Source organism: Bufo gargarizans, chromosome 4, assembly GCF_014858855.1.
Source record: "Bufo gargarizans isolate SCDJY-AF-19 chromosome 4, ASM1485885v1, whole genome shotgun sequence".
In the NCBI taxonomy this organism is placed as follows: domain Eukaryota; kingdom Metazoa; phylum Chordata; class Amphibia; order Anura; family Bufonidae; genus Bufo; species Bufo gargarizans.
The window spans coordinates 212,034,061-212,050,625 of NC_058083.1; the positions used below are offsets into that span (position 1 = coordinate 212,034,061).

The 16,565-nt window shown below is 46.0% G+C and overlaps 1 protein-coding gene across 2 annotated transcripts in view; it reads right to left on the reverse strand.

The window, feature by feature from the left end:
- The window catches only part of LOC122935810 (probable cation-transporting ATPase 13A5), a 285,360-nt gene that overhangs the window by 94,745 nt on the left and 174,050 nt on the right, over window positions 1-16,565 (reverse strand). For both annotated transcript variants that reach the window (XM_044291709.1, XM_044291708.1), the window contains exon 24: window positions 16,415-16,511. In XM_044291709.1, the coding sequence (XP_044147644.1) occupies window positions 16,415-16,511 (97 nt within the window). The remainder of the gene's footprint in view (window positions 1-16,414; window positions 16,512-16,565) is intronic.

A 16,565-nucleotide genomic window follows, 5' to 3' on the forward strand; every position in this document is an offset into this window, starting at 1 on the left:
TTGTGTGAGCACATTAACATAATAGTATAGCACAGGTCTTCTGAGACACCCTACCTGCACCTTACCATTACATCATGGGTCTTTATGGGGTTATTAAAACACTTTAGGTGTTAAAATATTGCAGGCAGAAGTATTTAAAATGCACTGCATGTGAATCATTTTAGTACTGTTTTTGGTTGAATAACCCAAATTAGAAATGTGTTTGCAGATTTCTTAAGTTAGAATTCTACAGAGTCAGTCACCCCCCTGTCATTGATCACCCCCCTGTAAGGCTCCATTCAGACGTCCGTATGTGTTTTGCGGATCCAATCCATGGATGCGTGGATCCGTAAAACACAAACGGACGTCTGAATGGAGTCAGTGATTTACAGTAAAAATTATGTTATTGCAACTTGCAGGAGACTTCAAAATTGATATATTCCTTGCAATTTTCTTATTCATAGGGAAAGATCACAGTCACCTACAAATCATGATACTGATTGAAATTTGCAACAAAAAAAATCACAGGTGTATCCATGACTTTGTACAGCCCTAAATTTAATCTTTATTGCCTTTAGTGAACATTTTCTTTAAAAGCCGGTTCAGATAAAAAGCACATGTGCACATATTAAAGGGCCTTTTTTCAGAGGATTGGCCATTGCTACCTGAGCAGTGGGGTCTGACACAGTGCAGCTAAACAATCAGTTGTTCTCTGTAGCTCCATCAGAAGTTGGAGCTGGAGTTAGAATGTACTGTCAACATTGCAGTGGACAATGCTCGTCACTACAGCATTGCCTCCATTGTCCAGCTTAGGATGGGGCTAAATGGCTACATGTGTCTTGTGTAAGTAGGTCACAGAAAAGTTGTGGGACAAAAGAATATGTGAGACTTGTCTGCAACTTGCTTTCGCACAACAATTTTAGGGCTGCGATTTGGCAGTAAAAACACAGCAAGTCACAGGAAAGTTGCAGGCGTTTAGCATGCAAGACTTACATTAACCACCTCAGCCCCCCTAGCTTAAACCCCCTTAATGACCAGACCACTTTTTACAATTCTGCACTACACTACTTTTACCATTTATTGCTCGGTCATGCAGCTTACCACCGAAATTAATTTTACCTCCTTTTCTTCTCACTAATAGAGCTTTCATTTGGTGGTATTTCATTGCTGCTGACATTTTTACTTTTTTTGTTATTAATCAAAATTTAACAAAATTTTAGCAAAAAAATGACATTTTTCAATTTCAGTTGTACATTTTTTTTAAAAAAAAATACATCTATATATAAATTTTTCTCTAAATTTATTGTTCTACATGTCCTTTATAAAAAAAAAATGTTTGGGTAAAAAAAAGAAAATGGTTTGGGTAAAAGTTAAAGCATTTACAAACTATAGTACAAAAATGTGAATTTCCGCTTTTTCAAGCAGCTCTGACTTTCTGAGAACCTGTCATGTTTCCTGAGGTTCTACAATGCCCAGACAGTAGAAAAACCCCACAAATGACCCCATTTCGGAAAGTAGACACCCTAAGGTATTCGCTGATGGGCATAGTGAGTTCATAGTGAATTAGCAGAAAATGATGATTTTTTTTTATTTTATTTTTTTCCTTACAAAGTCTCATATTCCACTTGACTTGTGACCAGTGGCGTAGGGATAGCCATAGCAACCATAGCAGTGGCTATGGGGCCCTACGCCACTGGGGGCCCGTCCCGGACGGCATTCATTCATTTTTTTTTTTTTTTTTACACAGCCGGGCAGCCAGGTGGGCGGGGCTTGGGCGGGCCGCGGCTGTAGTAGGCGTGGCTTGGGCGGGCCGCGGCTCGGGCCTGGCTGGGGGGAAGCCAAGGAAGCAGAGGAGTAGTCAGGTCAGGACTGGAGTAGGCTGGCCCGAGGCGCACTGCTGCACGAGCAGAAGATGAGGTAGGCCAGTGAAGGGGGGATCTGTGGAGGACACTGGGGGGGGATCTGTGGAGGACACTGAAAGGGGGGGGATCTGTGGAGGACACTGAAGGAGGGATCTGTGGAGGACACTGAAGGGGGGATCTGTGGAGGACACTGAAGGGGGGATCTGTGGAGGACACTGAAGGGGGGATCTGTGGAGGACACTGAAGGGGGGATCTGTGGAGGACACTGAAGGGGGAATCTGTGGAGGACACTGAAGGGGGATCTGTGGAGGACACTGAAGGGGGGGATCTGTGGAGGACACTGAAGGGGGGATCTGTGGAGGACACTGAAGGGGGATCTGTGGAGGACACTGAAGGGGGATCTGTGGAGGACACTGAAGGGGGATCTGTGGAGGACACTGAAGGGGGATCTGTGGAGGACACTGAAGAGGGGATCTGTGGACGACACTAAAGGGGGGATCTGTGGACGACACTAAAGGGGGGATCTGTGGACGACACTAAAGGGGGGATCTGTGGACGACACTAAAGGGGGGATCTGTGGACGACACTAAAGGGGGGGGAATCTGTGGACGACACTAAAGGGGGGATCTGTGGACGACACTAAAGGGGGGATCTGTGGACAACACTAAAGGGGGGATCTGTGGACGACACTAAAGGGGGGATCTGTGGACGACACTAAAGGGGGATCTGTGGACGACACTAAAGGGGGATCTGTGGACGACACTAAAGGGGGGATCTGTGGACGACACTAAAGGGGGGATCTGTGGACGACACTAAAGGGGGGCTCTGTGGACGACACTAAAGGGGGGATCTGTGGAGAACACTAAAGGGGGGTACTGTGGACGACACTGAAGGGGGGGAATCTGTGGACGACACTTAAGGGGGGGAATCTGTGGACGACACTTAAGGGGGGGATCTGTGGATGACACTTGGGGGGGATGTTGGGGTGGGAGGTCCTGGAGGGGTGTTTGGGTGGGAGCTCTGGAAGGGGTGGGAGGTCCAATAGGTATGTGGGGGTGGGAGATCCGGGAGGGGGGGCCCATAATTTTTTTTGCTATGGGGCCCAGTCATTTCTAGCTACGCCCCTGCTTGTGACAAAAAATAAAAACTTCCATGAACTTACTATGCCCATCATGAAATACATTGAGGTGTCTTCTTTCCAAAATGGGGTCACTTGTGGGGTAGTTATACTGCCCTGGCTTTTTAGGGGCCCTAATGCATGAGAAGTAGTTTGAAATCAAAATGTGTAAAAAAAGCCCTGTGAAATCCTAAAGGTGCTCTTTAGAATTTGGGCCCCTACTCAGGAGAAGTTGGGCAATGTGTTTTGGGGTGTCATTTTACATATACCCATGCTGGGTGAGAGAAATATCTCGGCAAAAGACAACTTTTCAAAAAAAAATTATACAAAGTTAGCATTTGACCAAGATATTTATCTCACCCAGCATGGGTATATGTAAAAAGACACACCAAAACACATTCCCCAACTTCTCCTGAGTACGGCGATACCACATGTGTGACACTTTTTTGCAGCCTACATGCCATGCGCAAAAGGGCCCAAGTTCCTTTTAGGAGGGCATTTTTAGACATATAGTATATAGATACTTGATACTGATATATATAAATACATGGGAAACTATTACTGAGTTTTTTAGCCATAATATAGCTGCAGCAGTTGAACATTGGGCTCTGTAGCACAGCGGATAAGGCTCTTGCTTTTAATGTAGATGGTTTGTTCAAATCCCAGCAGAAACACTTCAAAAATAGTAGCAATGTGACAATGACAATGCTTGGGGATACCCCCTGCATCTCCATAGCACTGACTCCATACATGGACATACTGTAGGGCAGGGACTCCCAAGCCATATAACGAGTCAGAGCATGGACTCCTAAGCAGCTGGGATGCCGACACCTGCTGTGCTCTGTTCCTTCAACCTCACCTCAGCCGGTAACGGCAATCTCGGCACAATAAAAACCACACCTGCACAGCTTAGAGGGAACACTGCCCGCGTCCCGGCTCCATCACTTCCTCAAGTTTAATCAGTTGGCTGTGATTCTGCAGTTTAAAGTGCAGCCTTGTCTTTGCCAGCAAATCGGAGTCCTGAACTTTACCCTAACAAAGAGGAGGAAGAGGCAGGACGGTTCAGGTCCTCAGGCTTTGTCTAGCAGAGCATAGAAATGCCTTGATCCAGTATGTGGCCATACGGATTGGATTCCGCCATTCCGATGTAATCTGGGGCATGGGCCTGGCCTGGGTGTTGAATCTGTGCAGCCGTGGCCTACTAATATATGGAGTGTCACATGGGCAAGGTAGTGGTGCTGCTCATCAATAGACTCTTCATCTTTGGACATGACTAAAACCAGAACAAGCATACAGCGCTCTTTGATACCCTCCCATCCCTTATAAGCTTCCTATTTCCTTTTTCCTTCTCATTCTATGTAGGTAAATAAAAGATATTCAAACTATCTCCTAGCGAACTAAAGCCACTTGATATGCCTGCCCCAATAGATTGCTCCTATTCCAAATAGTTAACAAAATGACCATATTGGAATTATTGGCATGTGTTCCAGTAATATATTTTAAGTATTGCATGACATTGAATATATTGATTGAAATTAATACAGACTTTTTTTTTTTAACATTCCCCATTTCCCATCAAATGTCTAAAAGGCATCCACGTTCTTTTCCTCACCATACCCATCTCTTGAAAATGTCTAGAAGAAATAAGGTTTGTACACAAACATAGAAGAGCATTATTTACGCTAAGAGCAGTGAGACTATGGAACTCTCTGCCTGAGGAGGTGGTGATGGTGAGTACAATAAAGGAATTCAGGAGAAGTTGGGCAATGTGTTTTGGGGTGTCATTTTACATATACCCATGCTGGGTGAGAGAAATATCTCGGCAAAAGACAACTTTTCAAAAAATTTTTATACAAAGTTGGCATTTGACTAGGGATGAGCGAACTCGAACTGTATAGTTCGGGTTCGTACCGAATTTTGGGGTGTCCGTGACACGGACCCGAACCCGGACATTTTCGTAAAAGTCCGGGTTCGGGTTCGGTGTTCGTCGCTTTCTTGGCGCTTTTGTGATGCTTTCTTGGCGCTTTTTGAAAGGCTGCAAAGCAGCCAATCAACAAGCGTCATACTACTTGCCCCAAGAGGCCATCACAGCCATGCCTACTATTGGCATGGCTGTGATTGGCCAGAGCACCATGTGACCCAGCCTCTATTTAAGCTGGAGTCACATAGCGCCGCCCGTCACTCTGCTCTGATTAGCGTAGGGAGAGGTTGCGGCTGCGACAGTAGGGCGAGATTAGGCAGATTAACTCCTCCAAAGGACTTGATTAACTGATCGATCTGCAGCTGTGGATCATTGAGCTGCTGATCCTCAATTGCTCACTGTTTTTAGGCTGCCCAGACCGTTTGTCAGTCACATTTTTCTGGGGTGATCGGCGGCCATTTTGTGTCTTGTGGTGCGCCAGCACAAGCTGCGACCAAGTGCATTTAACCCTCAATGGTGTGGTTGTTTTTTGGCTAAAGCCTACATCAGGGTGAAGCTGTCACACCAAGTGCATTTAACCAGCAATAGTCTGTTCATTTTTTGGCCATATACAAAATCAGGGGCAAGCTGCGCCTGTCACCAAGTGCATTTAACCCTCAATGGTGTGGTTGTTTTTTGGCTAAAGCCTACATCAGGGTGAAGCTGTCACACCAAGTGCATTTAACCAGCAATAGTCTGTTCATTTTTTGGCCATATACAAAATCAGGGGCAAGCTGCGCCTGTCACCAAGTGCATTTAACCCTCAATGGTGTGGTTGTTTTTTGGCTAAAGCCTACATCAGGGTGAAGCTGTCACACCAAGTGCATTTAACCAGCAATAGTCTGTTCATTTTTTGGCCATATACAAAATCAGGGGCAAGCTGCGCCTGTCACCAAGTGCATTTAACCCTCAATGGTGTGGTTGTTTTTTGGCTAAAGCCTACATCAGGGTGAAGCTGTCACACCAAGTGCATTTAACCAGCAATAGTCTGTTCATTTTTTGGCCATATACAAAATCAGGGGCAAGCTGCGCCTGTCACCAAGTGCATTTAACCCTCAATGGTGTGGTTGTTTTCTGGCTAAAGCCTACATCAGGGTGAAGCTGTCACACCAAGTGCATTTAACCAGCAATAGTCTGTTTATTTTTTGGCCATATACTACATCAGGGGCAAGCTGCGCCCGTCACCAAGTGCATTTAACCCTCAGTAGTGTGGTTGGTCAAGCTGTGACACCAAGTGCATTTAACCAGCAATAGTCTGTTCATTTTTGGCCATATACTACATCAGGGGCAAGCTGCGCCCGTCACCAAGTGCATTTAACCAGCAATAGTGTGGTTATTTTTTGGCCATATCCCAGTCTAATTCTGTCACTAAATCCATACCGGTCACCCAGCGCCTAAATACTAGGCCTCAAATTTATATCCCGCTAAATCTCTCGTTACCGCTGTCCTGTTGTAGCTGGGAAAGTTATTTAGTGTCCGTCAAAGCACATTTTTTGTTCTGGGTTGAAGTACAATTCCCAATTTAGCAATTTCATAATTTAGTGGTTTCTGCTATATCAGAGCTATTTGAAATCTATCCCTAAAAGGGTATATAATATTCAAGGTGCACATTGGGTCATTCAGAATAACTTCACACACACCCGCTACTGTGTATTTTCAAGTCTAATTCTGTCACTAAACCCATACCTGTCACCCAGCGCCTAAATACTAGGCCTCAAATTTATATCCTGCTAAATCTCTCGTTACCGCTGTCCTGTTGTAGCTGGGAAAGTTATTTAGTGTCCGTCAAAGCACATTTTTTGTTCTGGGTTGAAGTACAATTCCCAATTTAGCAATTTCATAATTTAGTGGTTTCTGCTATATCAGAGCTATTTGAAATCTATCCCTAAAAGGGTATATAATATTCAAGGTGCACATTGGGTCATTCAGAATAACTTCACACACACCCGCTACTGTGTATTTTCAAGTCTAATTCTGTCACTAAACCCATACCTGTCACCCAGCGCCTAAATACTAGGCCTCAAATTTATATCCCGCTAAATCTCTCGTTACCGCTGTCCTGTTGTAGCTGGGAAAGTTATTTAGTGTCCGTCAAAGCACATTTTTTGTTCTGGGTTGAAGTACAATTCCCAATTTAGCAATTTCATAATTTAGTGGTTTCTGCTATATCAGAGCTATTTGAAATCTATCCCTAAAAGGGTATATAATATTCAAGGTGCACATTGGGTCATTCAGAATAACTTCACACACACCCGCTACTGTGTATTTCCAAGTCTAATTCTGTCACTAAACCCATACCTGTCACCCAGCGCCTAAATACTAGGCCTCAAATTTATATCCTGCTAAATCTCTCGTTACCGCTGTACTGTTGTTGCTTGGAAAGATATTTAGTGTCCGTCAAAGCACATTTTTTGTTCTGGGTTGAAGTACAATTCCCAATTTAGCAATTTCATAATTTAGTGGTTTCTGCTATATCAGAGCTATTTGAAATCTATCCCTAAAAGGGTATATAATATTCAAGGTGCACATTGGGTCATTCAGAATAACTTCACACACACCCGCTACTGTGTATTTTAAAGTCTAATTCTGTCACTAAACCCATACCTGTCACCCAGCGCCTAAATACTAGGCCTCAAATTTATATCCTGCTAAATCTCTCGTTACCGCTGTCCTGTTGTAGCTGGGAAAGTTATTTAGTGTCCGTCAAAGCACATTTTTTCTTCTGGGTTGAAATACAATTCCCAATTTAGCAATTTCATAATTTAGTGGTTTCTGCTATATCAGAGCTATTTGAAATCTATCCCTAAAAGGGTAGATCATATTGAAGGTGCACATAGGGTCATTCAGAATAACTTCACACACACCCGCTACTGTGTATTTCCAAGTCTAATTCTGTCACTAAACCCATACCTGTCACCCAGCGCCTAAATACTAGGCCTCAAATTTATATCCCGCTAAATCTCTCGTTACCGCTGTCCTGTTGTAGCTGGGAAAGTTATTTAGTGTCCGTCAAAGCACATTTTTTGTTCTGGGTTGAAGTACAATTCCCAATTTAGCAATTTCATAATTTAGTGGTTTCTGCTATATCAGAGCTATTTGAAATCTATCCCTAAAAGGGTATATAATATTCAAGGTGCACATTGGGTCATTCAGAATAACTTCACACACACCCGCTACTGTGTATTTCCAAGTCTAATTCTGTCACTAAACCCATACCTGTCACCCAGCGCCTAAATACTAGGCCTCAAATTTATATCCTGCTAAATCTCTCGTTACCGCTGTACTGTTGTTGCTTGGAAAGATATTTAGTGTCCGTCAAAGCACATTTTTTGTTCTGGGTTGAAGTACAATTCCCAATTTAGCAATTTCATAATTTAGTGGTTTCTGCTATATCAGAGCTATTTGAAATCTATCCCTAAAAGGGTATATAATATTCAAGGTGCACATTGGGTCATTCAGAATAACTTCACACACACCCGCTACTGTGTATTTTCAAGTCTAATTCTGTCACTAAACCCATACCTGTCACCCAGCGCCTAAATACTAGGCCTCAAATTTATATCCTGCTAAATCTCTCGTTACCGCTGTACTGTTGTTGCTGGGCAACATATTTAGTGTCCGTCAAAGCACATTTTTTGTTCTGGGTTGAAATACAATTCCCAATTTAGCAATTTCATAATTTAGTGGTTTCTGCTATATCAGAGCTATTTGAAATCTATCCCTAAAAGGGTATATAATATTCAAGGTGCACATTGGGTCATTCAGAATAACTTCACACACACCCGCTACTGTGTATTTCCAAGTCTAATTCTGTCACTAAACCCATACCTGTCACCCAGCGCCTAAATACTAGGCCTCAAATTTATATCCTGCTAAATCTCTCGTTACCGCTGTACTGTTGTTGCTTGGAAAGATATTTAGTGTCCGTCAAAGCACATTTTTTGTTCTGGGTTGAAGTACAATTCCCAATTTAGCAATTTCATAATTTAGTGGTTTCTGCTATATCAGAGCTATTTGAAATCTATCCCTAAAAGGGTATATAATATTCAAGGTGCACATTGGGTCATTCAGAATAACTTCACACACACCCGCTACTGTGTATTTTCAAGTCTAATTCTGTCACTAAACCCATACCTGTCACCCAGCGCCTAAATACTAGGCCTCAAATTTATATCCTGCTAAATCTCTCGTTACCGCTGTACTGTTGTTGCTGGGCAACATATTTAGTGTCCGTCAAAGCACATTTTTTGTTCTGGGTTGAAATACAATTCCCAATTTAGCAATTTCATAATTTAGTGGTTTCTGCTATATCAGAGCTATTTGAAATCTATCCCTAAAAGGGTATATAATATTCAAGGTGCACATTGGGTCATTCAGAATAACTTCACACACACCCGCTACTGTGTATTTCCAAGTCTAATTCTGTCACTAAACCCATACCTGTCACCCAGCGCCTAAATACTAGGCCTCAAATTTATATCCTGCTAAATCTCTCGTTACCGCTGTACTGTTGTTGCTGGGCAAGATATTTAGTGTCCGTCAAAGCACATTTTTTGTTCTGGGTTGAAATACAATTCCCAATTTAGCAATTTCATAATTTAGTGGTTTCTGCTATATCAGAGCTATTTGAAATCTATCCCTAAAAGGGTATATAATATTCAAGGTGCACATTGGGTCATTCAGAATAACTTCACACACACCCGCTACTGTGTATTTCCAAGTCTAATTCTGTCACTAAACCCATACCTGTCACCCAGCACCTAAATACTAGGCCTCAAATTTATATCCTGCTAAATCTCTCGTTACCGCTGTACTGTTGTTGCTGGGCAAGATATTTAGTGTCCGTCAAAGCACATTTTTTGTTCTGGGTTGAAATACAATTCCCAATTTAGCAATTTCATAATTTAGTGGTTCCTGCTATATCAGAGCTATTTGAAATCTATCCCAAAAAGGGTATATAATATTCAAGGTGCACATAGGGTCATTCAGAATAACTTCACACACACGCTTCTGTGCATTTCCAAGTCTAATTCTGTCACTAAATCCATACCGGTCACCCAGCGCCTAAATACTAGGCCTCAAATTTATATCCCGCTGAATTTGAATACAATACATTGGGCCAAATAATATATTTGTTGTTGTGGTGAACCATAACAATGAGAAAAACATCTAGTAAGGGACGCGGACGTGGACATGGTCGTGGTGGTGTTAGTGGACCCTCTGGTGCTGGGAGAGGACGTGGCCGTTCTGCCACATCCACACGTCCTAGTGTACCAACTACCTCAGGTCCCAGTAGCCGCCAGAATTTACAGCGATATATGGTGGGGCCCAATGCCGTTCTAAGGATGGTAAGGCCTGAGCAGGTACAGGCATTAGTCAATTGGGTGGCCGACAGTGGATCCAGCACGTTCACATTATCTCCCACCCAGTCTTCTGCAGAAAGCGCACAGATGGCGCCTGAAAACCAACCCCATCAGTCTGTCACATCACCCCCATGCATACCAGGGAAACTGTCTCAGCCTCAAGTTATGCAGCAGTCTCTTATGCTGTTTGAAGACTCCGCTGGCAGGGTTTCCCAAGGGCATCCACCTAGCCCTTCCCCAGCGGTGAAAGACATAGAATGCACTGACGCACAACCACTTATGTTTCCTGATGATGAGGACATGGGAATACCACCTCAGCACGTCTCTGATGATGACGAAACACAGGTGCCAACTGCTGCGTCTTTCTGCAGTGTGCAGACTGAACAGGAGGTCAGGGATCAAGACTGGGTGGAAGACGATGCAGGGGACGATGAGGTCCTAGACCCCACATGGAATGAAGGTCGTGCCACTGACTTTCACAGTTCGGAGGAAGAGGCAGTGGTGAGACCGAGCCAACAGCGTAGCAAAAGAGGGAGCAGTGGGCAAAAGCAGAACACCCGCCGCCAAGAGACTCCGCCTGCTACTGACCGCCGCCATCTGGGACCGAGCACCCCAAAGGCAGCTTCAAGGAGTTCCCTGGCATGGCACTTCTTCAAACAATGTGCTGACGACAAGACCCGAGTGGTTTGCACGCTGTGCCATCAGAGCCTGAAGCGAGGCATTAACGTTCTGAACCTGAGCACAACCTGCATGACCAGGCACCTGCATGCAAAGCATGAACTGCAGTGGAGTAAACACCTTAAAACCAAGGAAGTCACTCAGGCTCCCCCTGCTACCTCTTCTGCTGCTGCCGCCTCGGCCTATTCTGCTGCTGCCGCCTCGGCCTCTTCCTCCGCCTCTGGAGGAACGTTGGCACCTGCCGCCCAGCAAACAGGGGATGTACCACCAACACCACCACCACCACCTCCGTCACCAAGCGTCTCAACCATGTCACACGCCAGCGTTCAGCTCTCCATCTCACAAACATTTGATAGAAAGCGTAAATTCCCACCTAGCCACCCTCGATCCCTGGCCCTGAATGCCAGCATTTCTAAACTACTGGCCTATGAAATGCTGTCATTTAGGCTGGTGGACACAGACAGCTTCAAACAGCTCATGTCGCTTGCTGTCCCACAGTATGTTGTTCCCAGCCGGCACTACTTCTCCAAGAGAGCCGTGCCTTCCCTGCACAACCAAGTATCCGATAAAATCAAGTGTGCACTGCGCAACGCCATCTGTAGCAAGGTCCACCTAACCACAGATACGTGGACCAGTAAGCACGGCCAGGGACGCTATATCTCCCTAACTGCACACTGGGTAAATGTAGTGGCAGCTGGGCCCCAGGCGGAGAGCTGTTTGGCGCACGTCCTTCCGCCGCCAAGGATCGCAGGGCAACATTCTTTGCCTCCTGTTGCCACCTCCTCCTTCTCGGCTTCCTCCTCCTCTTCTTCCACCTGCTCATCCAGTCAGCCACACACCTTCACCACCAACTTCAGCACAGCCCGGGGTAAACGTCAGCAGGCCATTCTGAAACTCATATGTTTGGGGGACAGGCCCCACACCGCACAGGAGTTGTGGCGGGGTATTGAACAACAGACCGACGAGTGGTTGCTGCCGGTGAGCCTCAAGCCCGGCCTGGTGGTGTGTGATAATGGGCGAAATCTCGTTGCAGCTCTGGGACTAGCCAATTTGACGCACATCCCTTGCTTGGCGCATGTGCTGAATTTGGTGGTGCAGAAGTTCATTCACAACTACCCCGACATGTCAGAGCTGCTGCATAAAGTGCGGGCCGTCTGTTCGCGCTTCCGGCGTTCACATCCTGCCGCTGCTCGCCTGTCTGCGCTACAGCGTAACTTCGGCCTTCCCGCTCACCGCCTCATATGCGACGTGCCCACCAGGTGGAACTCCACTTTGCACATGCTGGACAGACTGTGCGAGCAGCAGCAGGCCATAGTGGAGTTTCAGCTGCAGCACGCACGGGTCAGTCGCACTACAGAACAGCACCACTTCACCACCAATGACTGGGCCTCCATGCGAGACCTGTGTGCCCTGTTGCGCTGTTTCGAGTACTCCACCAACATGGCCAGTGGCGATGACACCGTTATCAGCGTTACAATACCACTTCTATGTCTCCTTGAGAAAACACTTAGGGCGATGATGGAAGAGGAGGTGGCCCAGGAGGAGGAGGAGGAGGAGGAGGAAGAGGGGTCATTTTTAGCACTTTCAGGCCAGTCTCTTCGAAGTGACTCAGAGGGAGGTTTTTGGCAACAGCAGAGGCCAGGTACAAATGTGGCCAGCCAGGGCCCACTACTGGAGGACGAGGAGGACGAGGATGAGGAGGAGGTGGAGGAGGATGAGGATGAAGCATGGTCACAGCGGGGTGGCACCCAACGCAGCTCGGGTCCATCACTGGTGCGTGGCTGGGGGGAAAGGCAGGACGATGACGATACGCCTCCCACAGAGGACAGCTTGTCCTTACCCCTGGGCAGCCTGGCACACATGAGCGACTACATGCTGCAGTGCCTGCGCAACGACAGCAGAGTTGCCCACATTTTAACCTGTGCGGACTACTGGGTTGCCACCCTGCTGGATCCACGCTACAAAGACAATGTGCCCACCTTACTTCCTGCACTGGAGCGTGATAGGAAGATGCGCGAGTACAAGCGCACGTTGGTAGACGCGCTACTGAGAGCATTCCCAAATGTCACAGGGGAACAAGTGGAAGCCCAAGGCCAAGGCAGAGGAGGAGCAAGAGGTCGCCAAGGCAGCTGTGTCACGGCCAGCTCCTCTGAGGGCAGGGTTAGCATGGCAGAGATGTGGAAAACTTTTGTCAACACGCCACAGCTAACTGCACCACCACCTGATACGCAACGTGTTAGCAGGAGGCAACATTTCACTAACATGGTGGAACAGTACGTGTGCACACCCCTCCATGTACTGACTGATGGTTCGGCCCCATTCAACTTCTGGGTCTCTAAATTGTCCACGTGGCCAGAGCTAGCCTTTTATGCCTTGGAGGTGCTGGCCTGCCCGGCAGCCAGCGTTTTGTCTGAACGTGTATTCAGCACGGCAGGGGGCGTCATTACAGACAAACGCAGCCGCCTGTCTACAGCCAATGTGGACAAGCTGACGTTCATAAAAATGAACCAGGCATGGATCCCACAGGACCTGTCCGTCCCTTGTCCAGATTAGACATTAACTACCTCCCCATAACCATATATTATTGGACTCCAGGGCACTTCCTCATTCAATCCTATTTTTATTTTCATTTTACCATTATATTGCAAGGCTACCCAAAGTTGAATGAACCTCTCCTCTGCCTGTGTGCTAGGCCTAAATATATGCCAATGGATTGTTGCAGTGGTGGCTGACGTGAAGCCTCATTCTCTGCTATGACATGCAGACTGATTCTCTGGTGACATGAAGCCAGATTGTCTGTTACGGGACCTCTCTCCTCTGCCTGGGTGCTGGGCCTGAATTTATGACAATGGACTGTTGCAGTGGTGGCTGACGTGAAGCCTGATTCTCTGCTATGACATGCAGACTGATTCTCTGGTGACATGAAGCCAGATCCTCTGTTACGGGACCTCTCTCCTCTGCCTGGGTGCCGGGGCCTAAATATCTGAGAATGGACTGTTCCAGTGGTGGGTGATGGGAAGCCAGATTCTCTGCTATGGAACCTCTCTCCAATTGATTTTGGTTAATTTTTATTTATTTAATTTTTATTTTAATTAATTTCCCTATCCACATTTGTTTGCAGGGGATTTACCTACATGTTGCTGCCTTTTGCAGCCCTCTAGCCCTTTCCTGGGCTGTTTTACAGCCGTTTTAGTGCCGAAAAGTTCGGGTCCCCATTGACTTCAATGGGGTTCGGGTTCGGGACGAAGTTCGGATCGGGTTCGGATCCCGAACCCGAACATTTCCGGGATGTTCGGCCGAACTTCTCGAACCCGAACATCCAGGTGTTCGCTCAACTCTACATTTGACCAAGATATTTATCTCACCCAGCATGGGTATATGTAAAAAGACACACCAAAACACATTCCCCAACTTCTCCTGAGTACGGCGATACCACATGTGTGACACTTTTTTGCAGCCTACATGCCATGCGCAAAAGGGCCCAAGTTCCTTTTAGGAGGGCATTTTTAGACATTTGGATTCCAGACTTCTCACGCTTTAGGGCCCCTCTAAAAGGACAGGGCAGTATAAATACCCCGCATGTGACCCCATTTTGGAAAGAAGATACCCCAAGGTATTCAATGAGGGGCATGGCGAGTTCATAGAAGATTTTTTGGGGGGGGCACAAGTTAGCGAAAAATGATTTATTTTTGTTTTTTCTCACAAAGTCTCCCTTTCTGCTAACTTGGGACAAAAAGTTAAATCTTTCATGGACTCAATATGCCCCTCAGCGAATACCTTGGGGTGTCTTCTTTCCGAAATGGGGTCACATGTGGGGTATTTATACTGCCCTGGAATTTTAGGGGCCCTAAAGCATGAGAAGAAGTCTGGAATATAAATGTCTAAAACATTTTATGCATTTGGATTCCGTGAGGGGTATGGTGAGTTCATGTGAGATTTTATTTTTTGACACAAGTTAGCGGAAAGGGAGACTTTGTAAGAAAAAAACAAAAAAAATCAATTTCCGCTAACTTGTGCCAAAAAAAATGTCTAAATGGAGCCTTACAGGGGGGTGATCAATGACAGGGGGGTGATCAGGGAGTGTATATGGGGTGATCACCCCCCTGTCATTGATCACCCCCCTGTAAGGCTCCATTCAGACGTCCGTATGTGTTTTGCGGATCCGATCCATGGATGCGTGGATCCGTAAAACACATACTGACGTCTGAATGGAGTCTTACAGTGGGGTGATCAATGACAGGGGGGTGATCAGAGAGTGTATATGGTGTGATCACCCCCCTGTCATTGATCACCCCCCTGTAAGGCTCCATTCAGACATCCGTATGTGTTTTGCGGATCTAATCCATGGATGCGTGGATCCGTAAAACACATACAGATGTCTGAATGGAGCCTTACAGGGGGGTGATCATCCCATGTAGACTCCCTGATCACCCCCTGTAATGCTCCATTCAGATGTCCGTATGTGTTTTGCGGATCCGATCCATGGGTGCGTGGATCCGTAAAACACATACGGATGTCTGAATGGAGCCTTACAGGGGGGTGATCAATGACAGGGGGGTGATCAGGGAGTGTATATGGTGTGATCACCCCCTTGTCATTGATCACCCCCCTGTAAGGCTCCATTTAGACGTCTGTATGTGTTTTGCGGATCCGATCCATGGATGCGTGGATCCGTAAAACACATACGGATGTCTGAATGGAGCCTTACAGAGGGGTGATTATCCCATATAGACTCCCTGATCACCCCCTGTAATGCTCCATTCAGACGTCCGTATGTGTTTTGGGAATCCGATCCATGGATGTGTGTAAAACACATATGGACGTCTGAATGGAGCCTTACAGGGGGGTGATCAATGACAGGGGGTGATCAATGACAGGGGGTGATCAGGGAGTGTATATGGTGTGATCACCCCCCTGTAAGGCTCAATTCAGACATCCATATGTGTTTTGCGGATCCGATCCGTGGATGCGTGGATCCGTAAAACACATACGGACGTCTGAATGGAGCCTTACAGTGGGGTGATCATCCCATATAGACTCCCTGTGTGCGCGCGTTCACAGGAAATCTCGCGTCTCGCGAGATGAAGCGTATATGCGTCACTGTGCCTGGGACAGCCGCCTCCGGACCGCGATCCTGCGTCAGGTGGTCCGGAGGCGGTTAAAGTCAATGCAGTAAAAGTCATATGTGGTACAAAATCCATCAGGTTTGTATTTTTGCGACTGTTGTGTAACACTTGCGACATGCCAGGTGTTGCTCTACAACACCACTTGAAAACGTCACAGTAGATCCAATGTTGCGTGCAGTGTAGCCCCAGTGAGATCCTTATATCATGTTATTATACATTTGATATACGCCACTGTGCCTTCATGCATTTTGTACGATTTCTAAAATGTTGCTAAATATGCACTATGCTAAAATAAAGTTACTTATATTGATAGACTAGTTTTTTCTTACCCAAAATAGAAGTATCAGGATACTAAACGCACTCACGGTATACATCATGATGAATTTGAACAAACAAATGGCAGTAACGAATGCATTTCTTCCTTCTCTGTGTGCCAGAAGAAAAAAAAAAAAGTTAGAGTCCATTTTTTTTAAATATTAT